The 16,894-nt window shown below is 49.7% G+C and overlaps 1 protein-coding gene across 4 annotated transcripts in view; it reads left to right on the top strand.

Moving 5' to 3' along the window:
- Positions 1-16,894, top strand: part of SREBF2 (sterol regulatory element binding transcription factor 2) — a 50,929-nt gene that overhangs the window by 20,088 nt on the left and 13,947 nt on the right. For all 4 annotated transcript variants that reach the window (XM_030547567.1, XM_030547573.1, XM_030547578.1 and 1 more), the window contains exons 5-13: positions 1,935-2,156; positions 3,463-3,577; positions 3,768-3,949; positions 4,835-5,027; positions 5,905-6,086; positions 7,217-7,490; positions 10,376-10,545; positions 12,096-12,264; positions 12,715-12,838. In XM_030547567.1, coding sequence (XP_030403427.1) covers positions 1,935-2,156; positions 3,463-3,577; positions 3,768-3,949; positions 4,835-5,027; positions 5,905-6,086; positions 7,217-7,490; positions 10,376-10,545; positions 12,096-12,264; positions 12,715-12,838 — 1,631 coding nt within the window. The remainder of the gene's footprint in view (positions 1-1,934; positions 2,157-3,462; positions 3,578-3,767; positions 3,950-4,834; positions 5,028-5,904; positions 6,087-7,216; positions 7,491-10,375; positions 10,546-12,095; positions 12,265-12,714; positions 12,839-16,894) is intronic.

Here is a 16,894-nt window from a genome sequence, read left to right on the forward strand (position 1 = left end):
ACATGACCTGATAATCCACTGCCATTTTAAAGCTAATTGGAACAGGAGAGCACTCATAATTACAAGGTAGCAAACTTAAAATAGCTCAAAGAAACCTTAATGCATACTCTGTGAAACTTGCTACTACTAGATATTATTGAGGCAGATGGCATGGTAAATTTCAAAAACAGATGTCTATATGAACAGCATCCTCAGTGACACTTAACTGTAGTAGCAGCAAAGACTCCTGTGGCACCTTATAGACTAACAGACGTTTTGGAGCATGAGCTTTTGTGGGTGAATACCCACTTCCTCAGATGCATGTAGTGGAAATTTCCAGGGGCAGGTGTGTGTATATATATGCAGGCAAGCTAGAGATAATGAGGTAGTTCAATCAGGGAGGATGAGGCCCTGTTCTAGCAGTTGAGGTGTGAAAATCAAGGGAGGAGAAACTGGTTTTGTAGTTGGCAAGCCATTCACAGTCTGTGTTTAATCCTGAGCTGATGGTGTCAAATTTACAGATGAACTGAAGCTCAGAGCTTTCTCTTTGAAGTCTGGTCCTGAAGTTTTTTTGCTGCAGGATGGCCACCTTAAGGTCTGCTATAGTGTGGCCAGGGAGGTTGAAGTGTTCTACAGGATTTTGTATATTGCCATTCCTAATATCTGATTTGTGTCCATTTATCCTTTTCCGTAGCGACTGTCCAGTTTGGCCGATGCCCCTCTGCTATGTACATCGGCCAGACTGGACAGTCGCTACCGAAAAGGATTAATGGACACAAATCAGATATTAGGAATGGCAATATACAAAATCCTGTAGGAGAACACTTCAACCTCCCTGGCCACACTATAGCAGACCTTAAAGTGGCCATCCTGCAGCAAAAAAACTTCAGGACCAGACTTCGAAGAGAAACCGCTGAGCCTCAACTGCTAGAACAGGGCCTCATCCTCCCTGATTGAACTGCCTCATTATCTCTAGCTTGCCTGCATATATATATACCTGCCCCTGGAAATTTCCACTACATGCATCTGAGGAAGTGGGTATTCACCCACGAAAGCTCATGCTCCAAAACGTCTGTTAGTCTATAAGGTGCCACAGGATTCTTTGCTGCTTTTACAGATCCAGACTAACACTGCTACCCCTCTGATACTTAACTGTAGTAGCGATTACAGGAACTGTCAGGCATGCTTCATGGCATAAACAGATCACTGACTCTCAAAAGAAAATCTCCTGGAAAGGTTCTAGTATTGCATAGACTGGTTCATGATGAGAGGGTTTCTTTTTCTCCCAAAGCATCCATAGTTGGAGACAAATTTACAAGCCTAGATTAACCATTGGCTTATTCTGGCATGGTAGCTAGGCTTATTGGGTAGTTGTGAGCAAACTGTAAATAGAATTGTCAAAATATTGGCTCCCTTTTAAAAAAGGAGTTGCTATCCTAGCTTGCAAAGACCATCTGGCCAAGCAGCTCAGAGATTTGAAGAGGTAGTAGGATAGAAGCCTTGGGCGATACTTGTTAGCTGGTGGAATTATGCGTTTTTTTCACTTCCCCCATAAAGGGATTCTCAAAGAGCTTTATTTCTCATGTGTAAAGGTAGCTTTGGAGATCCATTGGTTAGTACAAAGGATTTTGGGAGCCAGCAGGATCCTGGGTTTGTTTTTCACATGTTCAAATGAGTGACTCAACACTGGTGAGAAGTCTTAGGTCAGCAATCCTGGAGAATGAAGTACTTTCTCTCCATATAGATATTGACATGGCTGATGGTATTGCTCTAAAATGTCTTATCCTCGACTTGGGGTGTGTATTGAGGTGAGGGAGTGTATTTCCTTGGTCTCTGTAACACTTTTATTTCCTAATTCCACACTTCATTTTTCAGACTCCTTTTTCTCATGTGGCACACACATCATGTGTAACTTGGCTGTTACTAGTAATGCTGTGTGTTCTCTGCCTTTTTAGACCTTGGTTGGCAGTAATGGGACCATTTTGACCACGATGCCCATGATGATGGGACAGGAAAAGATGCCCATCAAACAGGTGCCTGGTGGGGTCAAGCAGCTGGAACCGCCCAAAGAAGGAGAGAGGAGGACGACCCATAACATCATTGAGAAGCGGTATCGGTCATCTATAAATGACAAGATCATTGAGCTGAAGGACCTGGTCATGGGAACAGATGCTAAGGTAAAGAGATGAAAGCTGCTGTCATTAAGCTTGTGTGGTCTGCAGCCATCTCACCTCCAGATATGTTTTATATAATGGTAGACTGCCAAGGAAAACGCATAAATAAGAATACTTCTGGCTCAGTGTTCCATGGTGATGCTCGGGGTACTGTTGCTGGAGACTGAGGTAACAAAACACATGACCTAACCTGTCTTCATGGTTAAAGATCCTCTGGGCCTTTTGTAAGAGTTGTGTTAAATAACTCTCTGGTCAAATTCCAACCTGGCTAACTACAGTGTTACACCGTTCCCTAGTAGTTTCCATAGGGTATTCTTTGCTTCCTTTCTTAACTGTACTGTGCTGTTAAGTAGCTGCCTGGAAGTGGCTGTATTTCCATGATGGGTAAATGAATCCTATAAACTGTCTCAAAAGAGCTTTGGAATGAAAGTTGTAGAAATATAAAACTATTTTTTACACGGAACTGGGCAATTTGATTCCTTGTTGGTTTGGTTTGTGAGAACTACTATTTGTTCAAATGCTAAAGGTGTGCTGTGAAAGGCTTTGCCACTGTAATAAGACCTGAGTTCAGGGTTGTGCCCTTTCATTCATGCTATTTGCTGACATCACTGTTGCGGATCAGGGAGCTGCAATTCTTAACATTGCTTCTGGTGTTAGTGAGATCATCAGCTGTTGCCTGGGGAAATGGGAAACTTGATTTTTGAAAAAAAGGTGATACACAGTGCTTCCATAGCTCTTTGTGTCCGGCTCCATGTTCTTTACAAGCTAAACCTAGCAGCATCCCCTAGAGGCAAATGTTTTCACTCTACAAATGAAGGTGTATTAGGAAGTCTGAGGCACGAAGAAATTACGGGACTGGCTCGGGATCTCCTAGTGAGCCAGTGGAAGAGTGAGAAATGGTCGTCGTGTTAACCCCTAAAAGCATGTTCCTCCTGAAAAGACCCCTTTTTACTTATTAGCTATGCACTTTGTATCTTTTCTGTTTAAGGCTAGACCTGAATTCTGTAACTCTGATTGGGGTTCTTAAACTGTTTGTAATGTTTGTTTCCAATAAATATTCACCCCTGTGGTTCTCAGACACAGTAACTCCCCCTCTAGTTAGCAAGTCACTCTGCACTTTTCAAAGTGTAATCTTTCCTGACCTCAGCACTGACACTTTCAGTGGCTGTGTTGGTGCTACTGGATGGTCATTTTCCCACCCTCTCTGTATATCACATGGTGAAGAGGGTGGCACTGCTTAGGGTGGATGGGCCTCTGGTTATGTGATTGCTCTTATAAACTGCTTTCCATATGTATTGCTTCCATGCAGATGCACAAATCTGGAGTACTGAGGAAGGCTATTGATTACATTAAATACCTACAGCAGGTCAACCATAAGCTGAGACAGGAGAACATGGTTCTGAAGCTGGCTAATCAGAAAAACAGTAAGTTATCAGAGCCAGGCAGGAGTGGGTCAGGAAGCAGGAGCATGTGCTTCCTCCTGCCCATTTGCACCAGTGGTGAAAGATTGCATGTGAAATCACATCAGTGTTGACCCATATATCTGAGCAGAGTGGGCAGGGAACAGGGCATGGTCGAGAAGTGTGTAGTAAATGGAATCTCTGATCTTTGCAGAGCTGCTGAAGGGCATTGACCTGAGCAGTCTCGTGGATAACGATGTGGACCTGAAGATGGATGACTTCAACCAAAACGTTCTCTTGATGTCTCCCCCGGCCTCTGACTCGGGGTCCCAGGAGGGCTTCTCCCCCTATTCCATTGACTCTGAGCCGGGAAGCCCGCTCCTGGATGATGCAAAGGTAATCATAGTTAAAAGGAGAGCAAGGTGGGTAGCCTCTCCATGAGTACGTCATGGCCAGGACTTTAGATCCTTGTGAGTCTCAACAGTGCCAACTGCTTGTCATTCAGGAGCAGTGCTGACAGAGCTCCGAAGGGTAGGGCTGCAGGGAATGGAGAGGTTCTGTAGGGCAAGGAATGGTGTGGGAGGAAAAGCAGATACTCTCCCTGGACGGGACATGATTCTCACCTAAAAGAGCTCTACTTCAGGGGGAGTGCCAAGTGTTTGCTCTTGTTTGTTTGTATTGCAGTGGCACATACAGGCTCCAATCAAGCCAGGCTGCATCATGCTAAGCTCTGTACAGATTAAATGTAGTAAAAGACCCTGCCTCAAAGAGTTTTTAGTCTTGAAGACAAGACACATGACATGGATGAAATAGGAGATGAAGGAAGGGAGGATGGGTTAATAGTAATAGCATGTATTTATGCAAACTAGCTGTGCGCCTAATTTCTACAGGCAATAAGCCTATGAGTAATTGCAATATTAACTCACCACCTGCCTAGTTATCATCAGATAAAAGGATAGGCGTCACAGTCAAGGTGGGCAAGGTGGCTGTGTGGCTTTGATGGAAGCTCAGTGCTGGTTTCAAATAAGGAATCCAAGAAACTGAAACGATGGGGGCCAGAGTGAAGGTTAGTCACTTTGCTGCTCCAGGCCCCTCTTACTGCGCCAGGAAAGGCCACCCCAGAGTTCTTGGTGTCATTAGTCAAATATGTTGAAACTCATGCTCTCACATCATGCGTATGTATGCATGCACACGTATACACACACCCACTTGCTGTTTTATAGTGTGTTTTAAAGTTATGTCTCTTCCTACTCTTCCTCTCCATCCCTGCCCTTTGTGAAGGTTAAAGACGAACCTGACTCTCCCCCTGTGGCCCTTGGCATGGTGGATCGCTCTCGAATACTTCTCTGTGCTCTCACATTCCTCTGCCTCTCCTTCAACCCTCTGACATCCCTCCTAGATAGCCGAGGGATGCCAGAGTCAAACAACCCTGTACATCATGGCTCTGGAAGGAATGTGCTGGCCATCGAGTCAGGTAACCTTTTAAAAACAGACTTTCAGAGTGCATCCAGCCTCCTTTGTTTACGAAGTATTGTAGTAATGAGCTAGAACCCTGGCAGAGGGGAAGGTCAGAGACCTGAATAGACTAGTGAGTACTTTGGCTTGATTCGTACTTACAAGAGGAAAACTAGGGGTGGTAAAATCAAATCCAGTGGGCTACCAGAAGGTAGCTATACACAGTCCATCACCACAAGCTAATGTGGTTGGACAGATGCTGTGGAGTTTTGAACTAGGTCACTTTTTTCTATTTCTATAAGGGTGAACTTTCTAATGAAGTTCAAAGAGCTATTTCTCTGGTCATTTTTCATAATTTACAAATCAAGTTGTTTGTGAAAATCAGTGCAGAAATCGTGGCTCCTGCCACAATGTTAACTTGGCCATGCTTCCCAGACTGTGTGGTTTATGGTGTGTGTTTAACAGCCTACACAGATGTGTTAAATTACACTTTTAACAAGGACCAGGAAGTCTATAGTGACGTCTGCAGTTTCCTGACTTGTAATTATGCAGCCTTCATGCTGCACTAGCTTACCTTTGTGCATTTAACTAATATCTTACTGTGTCCCTTTCAGGCATCAAGCATCTTGGGATGCCCAGTTCTTCACTAGAGCCACTTGCGCTGACCTCCCCTCAAGGGAAAGTTTAGGGTTTTTGAATTAATTTGTGAAATGAGATTATTTTAACGTTGCAAGCTTCTATGTCAGTGTTCAGATGTCAAGAAATCAATAACTACAGTCAGTTGAAGAAAATCAAATCTTTCCAAGATTCAGGATGTGTTAAATGGGGTCACAGTGACGTTGCCTGCTGAGCTTGTGCTATCCAGGCTGACTTCTCTGTATTTCTCTTTCTGCCAGGTGCTGGCGGCTGGTTTGGCTGGATGATGCCCACTTTGCTGCTGTGGCTGATGAATGGTGTAATTGTCCTGAGTGTGTGTATAAAGCTCCTTGTGCATGGGGAGCCAGTGACCCGGCTGCACTCCCGCTCATCTGTGATGTTCTGGCGGCATCGCAAGCAGGCTGACCTGGATTTGGCAAGGGTAAAACAACTCCTCACTATGCAGAGCAAATCCTGCCCTTCCTCCAGTGAATCCTTTGGTGGTCCCTATGGCTGGCACTTGGGAGAATGTCAGCATTTCTAGGGTTAACCTTCCTGGGCAATGTGAAGTGGAAAACATGGAGAGAATTGGTGCCAGATAAGACACCAGTCTACACAAGACATCAAACAACTAAACATGTATGGCACAGACAGCAGCGCTGTAAATCTCTCATCTACAGCCCCTGCGTCGTGCCTTGCAGGGCAGCCTCTGTGGGGGAGAGGGGAGTTGAGTCTTCATTCACGCTCAGTCCTAGGCAGCAACGACATTCCTCAGCGCACAGAGCTGCTCAGGATGCTGCTCCTGGGCTGAAGAGGCTGTGGGAGAGCTCTGAGGGAATCGCAGAACCATAAGCAGGCAGGCAGAGCGGGCTGCTTTGGGAGAGTGCTGTGCTGAGCAGAGCTGGGGGCTGACATGGGGGAGGGGTATCCCACTCCCTCTTCCTCAGGATATGTTGGTCAACCTGCTCTCCCCTCCCCCAGACACACCACTCTCCTCTCCCTCCCACCACACACACCACTTGAAAAAGAGGCTGATAATCTACTAGGATCTCCCTGGAATAATGCGAATGAGAAACCTGCATCATGTGATGCTGTATCTGCCCCATGATGCATTGTAAACCCTTCCCAAAGCACCCTGTGGCCAGTTGCACAGTGGGATAGGTACCCATAGTGCACTTCTCTCTGTGACGATGCAAGAGTTGCTAGCATGGATGCACTCTGCTGACATAGGAGCTAGTGCGGACATGCAATTTTAATTAAAGCAGCATAACTTTTGCTGACAAAACTTAGTAGTGTAGACAAGTCCCTACACTGGCACTCAGCTGAGGTGTGTCAGATTGCTTGGGCCATGAAGACTTAACTCTCCTGGTTCCTGGAGGTGGGGCTCCAGGGCTTGGGAGGGGAATAAGGTGTAAATGGGTGTGGAGATGCATGGATATAGCTTGCGCTGCCTCTGCTCAGACTGTACATGTTCTGAGGGTAAATAAAGCCCTGTGGTCTCAAGGGCTGTTAATGCAGCCCCGTTCAGCAGCTTAAATGGTCTTTGTTTAACCATTCACCATGCTTTTGCAGGGGGATTTTGCAGCTGCTGCATCAAATCTGCAGATCTGCCTGTCAGTTCTGGGCCGAGCGCTGCCTGCGTCCCGCTTGGACTTGGCCTGCAGCTTGTCCTGGAACGTTATCCGCTACAGTCTGCAGAAGCTGGGGCTGGTTCGCTGGCTACTGAAGAGGACTTCACAGCGACAGCGAGCAAGAGAAGCTGCTGCCGGTTTTGAGGATGAGGCCAAGACCAGTGCTCGGGATGCAGCTCTGGCATATCACAAGCTCCATCAGCTCCACATCACAGGTAAGGGCAGAGGTTGCAACAGAACTGTCTTCCCCTGACAGAATGAGGATGCTCGTAGCTGCCCTTTTCATTGGGTCCTTGGCAGGGCTCCTTGTCCTGCTCTCCCCAAATCTGGTACTTGCTCAAGGGGCAAGTTACGCACAGACTGACTTGAAATGTCACAAAGGAACAGCACCATCCAGAAGAATGTCTCAGTAAGCGTCACCTCTCCTGGGGCAATAGTATCACCTCTGGGGTGCTGTGATCTGTAAGGCACCTCCAGGGTTTTAGTTGGCATGATTGAACACTGTTATAAGGTCCTGTCCACACCACAAAATGGAAGTGTGTCGAGCTGAGTTGGGGGTTAACCATGTAGTACCTCATTGCTTTACTCAGTTATAATTGTACCGTGGATGTGTTCCAGAATTCCCCGTGGCACGTTTTGCAAGAGTAAAGCTCTTAGTAGGTGCCCTGGGCAAATTCCAGATTGGTTACGCCACCCTAAAATGTGTGTTTTGTTTTTTTTAAATAAAACCCTGGGGTTTCTCTGACTCTCCTCCCCTGAACTGCTGGGTGGCAATGCTGTATGCTGTTACACAGCTGATGCAGTCCACCTGGCAGGTTTCCGTGGTAAGTGATCCATGTGCATTTGGCTTGAAAAAGAGGCCTTCCCAGGTGGCTACCAATAACTGCTATAGAATCTAAGCTTTCATTGAAATGATAAACATTGTTTCTAGCCCTTCCGGTTGTGAACAGAGGGACCGATGCCATGCTGTCTGCAGAAAGACAGCTTGGGAGTCTTTGCAGCTCTCAGAGCTTTCCCATGCAGCAGCAGATTGAGAACGGACCTGAATCTCGTCAGTGTTCACTGCTGTTAGTCCCTTGCATGGTGTCAAGTATCAGAGGGGTAGCCGTGTTAGTCTGGATCTGTAAAAGCAGCAAAGAATCCTGTGGCACCTTATAGACTAACAGACGTTTTGGAGCATGAGCTTTTGTGGGTGAATACCCACTTCCTCAGATGCATGTAGTGGAAATTTCCAGGGGCAGGTATATATATGCTAGCAAGCAAGCTAGAGATAACGAGGTCAGTTCAATCAGAGAGGATGAGGCCCTGTTCTAGCAGTTGAGATGAGACCAACACCTAGAAAATCTCAACCAAGCATTCTCAAAACTACAATACCCGCACGAGGAAATAAGGAAACAGATCAGCAGAGCCAGATGTGTACCCAGAAGCCTCCTACTGCAAGACAAACCCAAGAAAGAAACCAACAGGACTCCACTGGCCATCACATACAGCCCCCAGCTAAAACCCCTCCAAAGCATCATCAAGGATCTACAACCCATCCTGGACAATGATCCCACACTTTCACAGGCCTTGGGTGGCAGGCCAGTCCTTGCCCACAGACAACCTGCCAACCTGAAACATATTCTCACCAGTAACTGCACACCGCACCATAATAACTCTAGCTCAGGAACCAATCCATGCAACAAACCTCGATGCCAACTCTGCCCACATATCTACACCAGCGACACCATCACCGGACCTAACCAGATCAGCCACACCATCACCGGTTCATTCACCTGCACATCCACCAATGTAATATACGCCATCATATGCCAGCAATACCCCTCTGCTATGTACATCGGCCAAACTGGACAGTCTCTACGGAAAAGGATAAATGGACACAAATCAGACATTAGGAATGGCAATATACAAAAACCTGTAGGAGAGCACTTCAACCTCCCTGGCCACACTATAGCAGACCTTAAGGTGGCCATCCTGCAGCAAAAAAACTTCAGGACCAGACTTCAAAGAGAAACTGCTGAGCATCAGTTCATCTGCAAATTTGACACCATCAGTTCAGGATTGAACAAAGACTGTGAATGGCTTGCCAACTACAGAACCAGTTTCTCCTCTCTTGGTTTTCACACCTCAACTGCTAGAACAGGGCCTCATCCTCCCTGATTGAACTGACCTCGTTATCTCTAGCTTGCTTGCTAGCACACATATATATACCTGCCCCTGGATATTTCCATTACATGCATCTGAGGAAGTGGGTATTCACCCACGAAAGCTCATGCTCCAAAACGTCTATTAGTCTATAAGGTGCCACAGGATTCTTTGCTGCTGCTACGGCTGTTAGTGGGGTTCCTGAGGGTCAAATTCACTCATGTCACTTAAGCAGGGGAAGTGGAAGCAGGTGCCGAGCTAATCACTGGAAGGAGACCCTAAAATCAGAGACGGAGGGAGGAGTAGATTAGCAGAGACCACCACCAACACACTCAGGCTTGTGTACACCTCTGAAGCTCTGTCTACATGTATGTACACACACATTGACGAGCCTTTGAGGATTGTTACGTGATGAGTGGAGTTTTCACCACTTCCTTTTGGTAGAATGATTCAGTCTAATAAACCACTGACACATCCTGATGTGTAGCCTAAGCTACCCTGTGCCAATTTTATCCCATTAACGCTAGTTAAGCCAGCTTGGACTACCCTGAGCAATTCTCCACCCTTCTTGATCATGCTATTCAAATACCTGTGCAGTTCTGGGCCCCAAAGGAAGCTGGCTATTCCAGTGACCATGCGTGCAGCAGCACAAGACTCCATTTCATTCCTTCCATGGCTGTTTGGCTCTTGGACAGCTGGGGTGGGGAAGCAGGGAAAGCACAGAGCTGTGGCTGCAGCTCAGAGTCCAGGGAGAGATGTTCAGGTGCAGCTGCACTGTACACAGAGCACTGGGTCATGATGCCTATAACACGATAAACTTTTTCTGCCAAAATGGTCCAGTCTATGTAGGATGCAGGCTGTGAGACGCATGGTAATTGTATTAGTTGCACTAGGATCTGTTTTACGTGGTGACTATATAGGAGAGGTGAATTCTTCTCCTTTCTCCCTGGCACAGGTAAACTTCCATCCAGCTCAGCCTACTCAGGTTTGCACATGGCCCTGTGCGCTGTGAATCTGGCTGAATGTGCAGAGGAGAAGATCCCACCCAGCATGATGGCAGAGATCCACCTGACTGCTGCTGTTGGCCTGAAAACCCGCTGCGGAGGCAAGCTGGGCTTCCTGGCGGTGAGTGAGTCCCACTGTTCTCCCCCTAATGCCTCCCAGCAGAGCTCTGAGCAGGGAAGGCCTGCATATCTCCAGTTAGTCACTGTTTAGCCAAAGGGTGCATAGTTAGGTCTTAGAGGTTGTGACACTTCGGGGTTCAACCCAGACCAGTGAGGGGTTGTCACCACCTGCCCTGTGGCTCTGGGTGCTTTCAGTGCTATGCTGCCATGGCTCACAGCCTGACACAACAGCCAGCCTACAAGCATGCAGGTCACATACCCTGTCTTTTACCAGCCGGTTACTTTTTTCAGAGTGACCTCAACACCCTTCCAGTCCTGAATTTCCCCAAAACAATCTCCCTGTGACAATCTACTGGGGTTCCCAGAATTGAGTTACTATGTACCCCCTCTCAGCCTCAGCAAGTGAGAGCTTTGCTATAGCTAAGCTGTGTGACAGCTCCCTGATGCATCAGCTTGTCTGCCTTGCCAGCAAACTCTTCGGGACTCTGCCAGTCCAAAGCTTGCCTTGCAGGTAACAGTGAACCCCAACTCCTGAGTTCCGCAGAGACATCTCCCCCTTTACTGAACGCTCTCAGAAGCTTCAGTTCGTTGCTCCTTTAGCAAGACAATACACTGCAGCTCATTAATTTAACTGGGAGTTGACAAACACTCTTATTTCAATCAGTGCACTGAAAAGGGTTATAGTAAAAGTAAATTGGAGTTTGTTTTACTGAAAGGACACAAGTTTAAGTGTTACCAAGTATATGGCACAAAGAGAGGGCTACAAGCAAACAGAAGTAAAAATACGCTTCTAAGACTAAAACTTAACTTCCACAAGTTACAATCCGTACCTAAACTCAGTTCCCAAAGACTTCAACCCCTTTGCTTGAAGGATCCGATGTTCTGTGTTTTCAAGAGCTCTGATGCCCTTGAAGCCCAAGGGATGGATAACTCAAATGCCTTTTTGCCCCCACCCCCAATGTTCATTATCTCTGTTATCAAAAGGCGTTCATTATCTCTGTTATCAAAAGGCGATAAGGCTTCCTGATATTGTCTTCCTGTGCACTTCCCATCCCCCTGCTGATTTGTATGTCAGTGGGGCTTCCATTGTTTTGCTTCCACACTGCTTAAATTACACTGGAGACAGGTAGCTGCCTTTTCTCCTGTCTGGGAGAAAACTGGTTTCTCCCTTTGTTTGGTCACACACAGACTACAAAGCATAATAGCCACAAGTATCCATAATTCTTCATACAGTGTTAATAGACACATTGTGTAATATTAATCACCAGCATGTCCTGCTTTCATAAAAGATGTTACTCTGCTTTTATAGTACAGTAATACTGTATACAATCAGCTGATTCAATTGCTTGTTCATTGAGGTTTAGACCCCTCTGTTTTCCCCCCGGTATGTCTGGCCCCTGATTTTTACAGTGGTGCCCAACAATTCCACTGAATTGGAATTACCTTATGAACTGGCCTGTAATGAGCCTTGCCCTTGTGGTCACTGAGCCATATGCATGATGTTTGCATGTGTGTCTCCCTCTTCTTGGCACCATTCTCCTTTCTCCCCAGGGTTATTTCTTAAATAAGGCCCAGAGTCTGTGTAGCTCAGAGCGGAGTGCCATTCCCGACTCCCTGCGCTGGCTGTGTCACCCACTGGGACAGAGGTTTTTTGTGGAACGGAGCTGGACAGTGAAATCTGTTACAAAGGAGAGTCTGTACTGTGCCCCGAGGAACCCAGGTAAGAGCCATTGTGTGTCTGACACCCTTGAATGCATGACCGTCCGCTTTGTTCTCCAGTCACATAACAGAGCAGCATTCCTTCAAGGTGTGGGGCTGAGTGACTGAGAGGTAAAACCATGGTCCTTTCTCTTGAACAGTATCATACCTATTCTTTTACATGGGTGAAGTGGCACTTCTGATTGGGATCTGTGGGCTGGCTATGCAGAGTTAGATCACTAATAATGAACAAACCAACAGAGGGGTGGAGAGTGACTTTGAATATGTCAAAAGTTGGAATTTTTGGGATCTTTTAGGTCCCTGCACCGGTCCCTCAAGAACATCCCTCTTGCTGGCTCCTGCTGTTTCTGTCTTGGAGTCTGCTTCCCTCCTCCAGCTGGTCTTGGTGTGTCTGGAGATGCTTGGGTTTGTGAATAAAAGAAGAGCAAGACTCTTGTTCTCTTCTTTCCAGCTGATCCCATTGCCCAGGTTCACCAGGCCTTCTGTGAGAATCTGTTGGAGAGAGCTGTGGATTCCCTCATGAAGCCTCAGTCCAGGAAAGGGGCCATGGGGCAGGAGGAGGAGGAGGAGACCTGGTAAGTTTCAGTGCTTAGGTTGCAAAGAATCCTGTGGCACCTTATAGACTAACAGACGTTTTGGAGCATGAGCTTTCGTGGGTGAATACCCACTTCCTCAGATGTATGTACATAATTAGGACTGGTCTAGGACAAGGCATGACCATAGTTCAGTTCTAAACTAGTTAGCTCAGAGTATAAAAAGCAACTTTTTGTTCTTCTTCGAGTGATTGCTCACATCCATTCCAGTTAGGTGTGCGCGCCGCGCGTGCACGCTCGTCGGAAACTTTTTACCCTAGCAACTCCAGTGGGCCGGCAGGTCGCCCCCTAGAGTGGCGCCGCCATGGCGCTCGATATATACCCCTACCGGCCCACCCGCTCCTCAGTTCCTTCTTACCGCCGTGTCGGTCGTTGGAACTGTGGAGCGCAGCATTGCTGTCCTCCACGTCCCTAGCTCTCCTTGTTAATACCGTTGTTACTACCGTTGTTAGTGGTTAAGTATAGTTAGTTAATTAGTTTGTAGTGTAAATAATATTGTACATAGTTGTTAGCCGGTCTGGGCTGTAGCCCTTCCCGGCACCCGGCACCGGGCTCATGCCTGGTTCGCCGGGCTTTAAGCAATGTGCGGCCTGTAAAAAGCCTATGCCAACCAGCGACCCTCACGACGCGTGTCTAAAGTGCCTGGGGGAATCGCACAGGTCGGACAAGTGCCGCATTTGCAAGGCTTTTAAGCCCAGAACAAAGAAGGAGAGAGAACAGAGACTCAGGACTCTCCTAATGGAAGCGGCACTTGACCCGGCAGCTTCGCAGGCTGCGATCTCTACGCTGGCACCGGATCGCACCGGCACCGGGTGCGGAAACAAGACCATCGAAGTCTGCAACTCCGGCCAGGCAGACTCGAATGGAACGCCCGGCATCGACATCTGCCGCGGCGCTACCAGCACCGTCGACTCCGGGCCCGGTGGGTCCGTCCAGTCCGGTACCGCTGAGCTCCCCCATAAGATCTGGGGTTGAGCTGTTGGTCCCATCCACTCCAGAGACCTTCGCCTCGGCACGGGACCTCATTGCCCTGACTGAGTCAACTCAGCTGCCACCCCCGGTACCTCCGGTGCGGGTAGCTTCCAGGGGAAAGCCCATGATGACGGTGCCGTCTCGGGACTCACGCTCGCGATTGAGGTCCCGACGCCACGGTTGCTCAAGATCCCGACGCCGCTCGCAGTCCCGGCACCGCTCCCCTCAGCGGTACCGGTCGTACTCGCAGCACCGATCGACCTCCAGACGGTCACGGTCTGGTTCCAGCCGCGGATACCGGCACCGTGACTCTAGGAGCCAGTCTCGCCGTCGTTCAGCGCACCGGTCGACCTCCCGGCACCGAGCTGGTGGCAGGTCCCGGTCCCGGTCGACCTCCCGGCACCGCGTCAGTGGCAGGTCCCGGTCCAGATCCCGGCACCGAGACAGAACTCGGTCCTGATCCCGGTGCCGGTATGACTCCTGGTACCGATCCCCGGCACCGAGAACATCTTCGGTGCCGGACCGCGGAGACTCTTACCAGCTGCGGTCGGCCCCACCATGGCCTTCTAGACAGCCGTCGGTGTCATCACAAGCGGACAGCGTATATGCGCTGGGCACCGACAGACAAGCGGCTCTATTCCAGAACCCTCCGCAACAGGACCAGGGTCCGCAGCAGTGGGGGTTTTGGACACCCTGGGCGTACCATCAAGCCCAGGGCCCCCAACAGCTTCCTCCTAGGCCTGCAACGGCGGAGCACAGGGTGCCAGAGGCGTCGTTGTCTCGCCCCCCTCCCTCCCCGGATGGAGTGGAAGGATCGAAGCAGCAAGACCCTGGTCTTGCTCCTGAGCCAGAGGCGAGGGCTGAGGCGGACCCCCCGCTGGACACTTTCTTGCCAGGGGTCTCCTCATCCTCCTCTCCTGACGAAGCGGTGGCTGGCACTTCCTCCAATAGCCCTCCTCCGCTAGATCTCAGGGCACACCAGGACCTCCTTAGGCGAGTAGCACAGAATCTGAGCCTGCAAGCCGAGGAGGTCTCTGAGATCGAGGACCCCGTCGTCAGCATCCTCTCCTCCGATGCTCCCACCAGGGTCGCCCTACCCTTCATTAGGACGATCCAGGCCAACGCCAATACAATCCGGCAGTCACCGGCCTCCATCCCCCCTACGGCGAGGGGCGTCGAAAGGAAGTACATGGCCCCCTCCAAGGGCTATGAGTACCTCCACGTTCACCCGACACCATGTTCCCTGGTGGTGCAGTCGGTGAACAAGAGGGAGCGCCACGGACAGGAAGCCCCAGCCCCCAAATCCAAGGAGGCCAGGCATATGGACCTCCTCGGCCGCAAGGTCTATTTGGCTGGGGCCCTCCAGCTCAGGGTTTCAAATCAGCAAGCCCTTCTTAGCCGCTACGCTTTTAACTCATGGGTGGCAGCGGACAAGTTTAAAGAGCTGCTGCCACAAGAGGCTCGTCAAGAATTCGCAGCGATTCTTGACGAGGGCAAGAAGGTTGCACGAACCTCGTTACAGGCCTCTTTGGACGCTGCAGACTCGGCTGCCCGTACCCTCGCCTCGGGGGTAACGATGCGCCGCATCTCCTGGCTTCAGGTTTCTGGCCTTCCACCGGAGCTCCAATACACCATCCAGGACCTCCCGTTCGAAGGCCAGGGCCTTTTCTCAGAAAAGACAGACCCCAGACTCAAAAGTCTTAAAGACAATCGGGTCATTATGCGCTCCCTCGGGATGCACACGCCGGAGACGCAGCGCAGACCCTTCCGGCCGCAACAGCAGCAGCGGCGTAGGCCATACCCCCAGTTCCGCCAGTGGCAGGACCTTAATAGGTGCCGCGGCAGGAATGGAAGGCGTAGACAGTCGGGGAACCAAGGGGGGCAAAATCAAACCTCCTCCAAGCCCCCGCCTGGGCCCAAACCTTCGTTTTGAAGGTGCGCCCGAGGGCGCAGTACCAGTTTCCCCCACGGATCCTTTCCCCCCATTTTCCAACCGCCTTTCGTTTTTCCCCCAGGCGTGGACCCAAATAACATCCGATCGCTGGGTCTTACGCACGGTGCAGACGGGATACCGCCTGCAGTTTGTATCATTTCCTCCCTCCCACCACCCTTCCTTGTCCCTTTTCAGGGACCCCTCTCACGAGCAGTTCCTTCGGCGGGAGGTACAGACGCTCCTCGACAAAGGAGCTATAGAGGCGGTTCCGGAAAACGAGAAAGGCAAGGGGTTTTATTCCCGGTACTTTCTGATCCCCAAGGCCAAGGGAGGCCTCAGGCCCATCCTCGACCTGCGAGAGCTCAACAAGTACCTAGCGAAGTTGAAGTTCCGCATGGTGTCCCTGGGGACCATTATTCCATCCCTGGATCTGGGAGACTGGTATGCCGCCCTCGACATGCAGGACGCCTATTTTCATATTGCCATATGGCCACACCACAGACGATTCCTTCGATTCGTGGTAGGCCGCCTTCACTACCAATTTGCAGTCTTCCCATTTGGCCTTTCTACAGCTCCGAGGGTATTCACAAAATGCATGGCTGTCGTTGTGGCACATCTTCGGCGCAGTCGTATCCACGTGTTCCCTTACCTAGACGATTGGTTAATTCGGGGCACGTCGGAGCTACAGGTTTGCAGCCACGTCCGCAGGATCACCGGCCTGTTTGCTACCTTGGGCCTCATGATCAACGTGGGCAAGTCCACCTTGCTCCCCTCGCAGAGGGTGGAGTTCATTGGGGCCACCCTGGACTCCACCGTGGCCAGGGCCCTTCTACCGTTGCCAAGGTTCCAGGCGTTGTCGGCGATCGTTCAGCGCTTGCGGGCAGCCCCCATGACATCGATACGGACATGTCTAACCCTGTTAGGCCACATGGCAGCATGCACATTTGTGACCGGTTACGCTCGACTCCGCATGAGGCCCCTCCAGTCGTGGCTCATCGCACACTACCGGCCGGCAAGGCAACCACTAGACATGCTGATCACTATCCCCTAGGGGGTGTTGGATTCTCTCAGCTGGTGGCTAGACCAGTCCGTAGTGTGTGCGGGGCTCCCATTCCACCCGCCCCAGCCCTCGG

Source organism: Gopherus evgoodei, chromosome 1, assembly GCF_007399415.2.
Source record: "Gopherus evgoodei ecotype Sinaloan lineage chromosome 1, rGopEvg1_v1.p, whole genome shotgun sequence".
Classification (NCBI taxonomy): domain Eukaryota; kingdom Metazoa; phylum Chordata; order Testudines; family Testudinidae; genus Gopherus; species Gopherus evgoodei.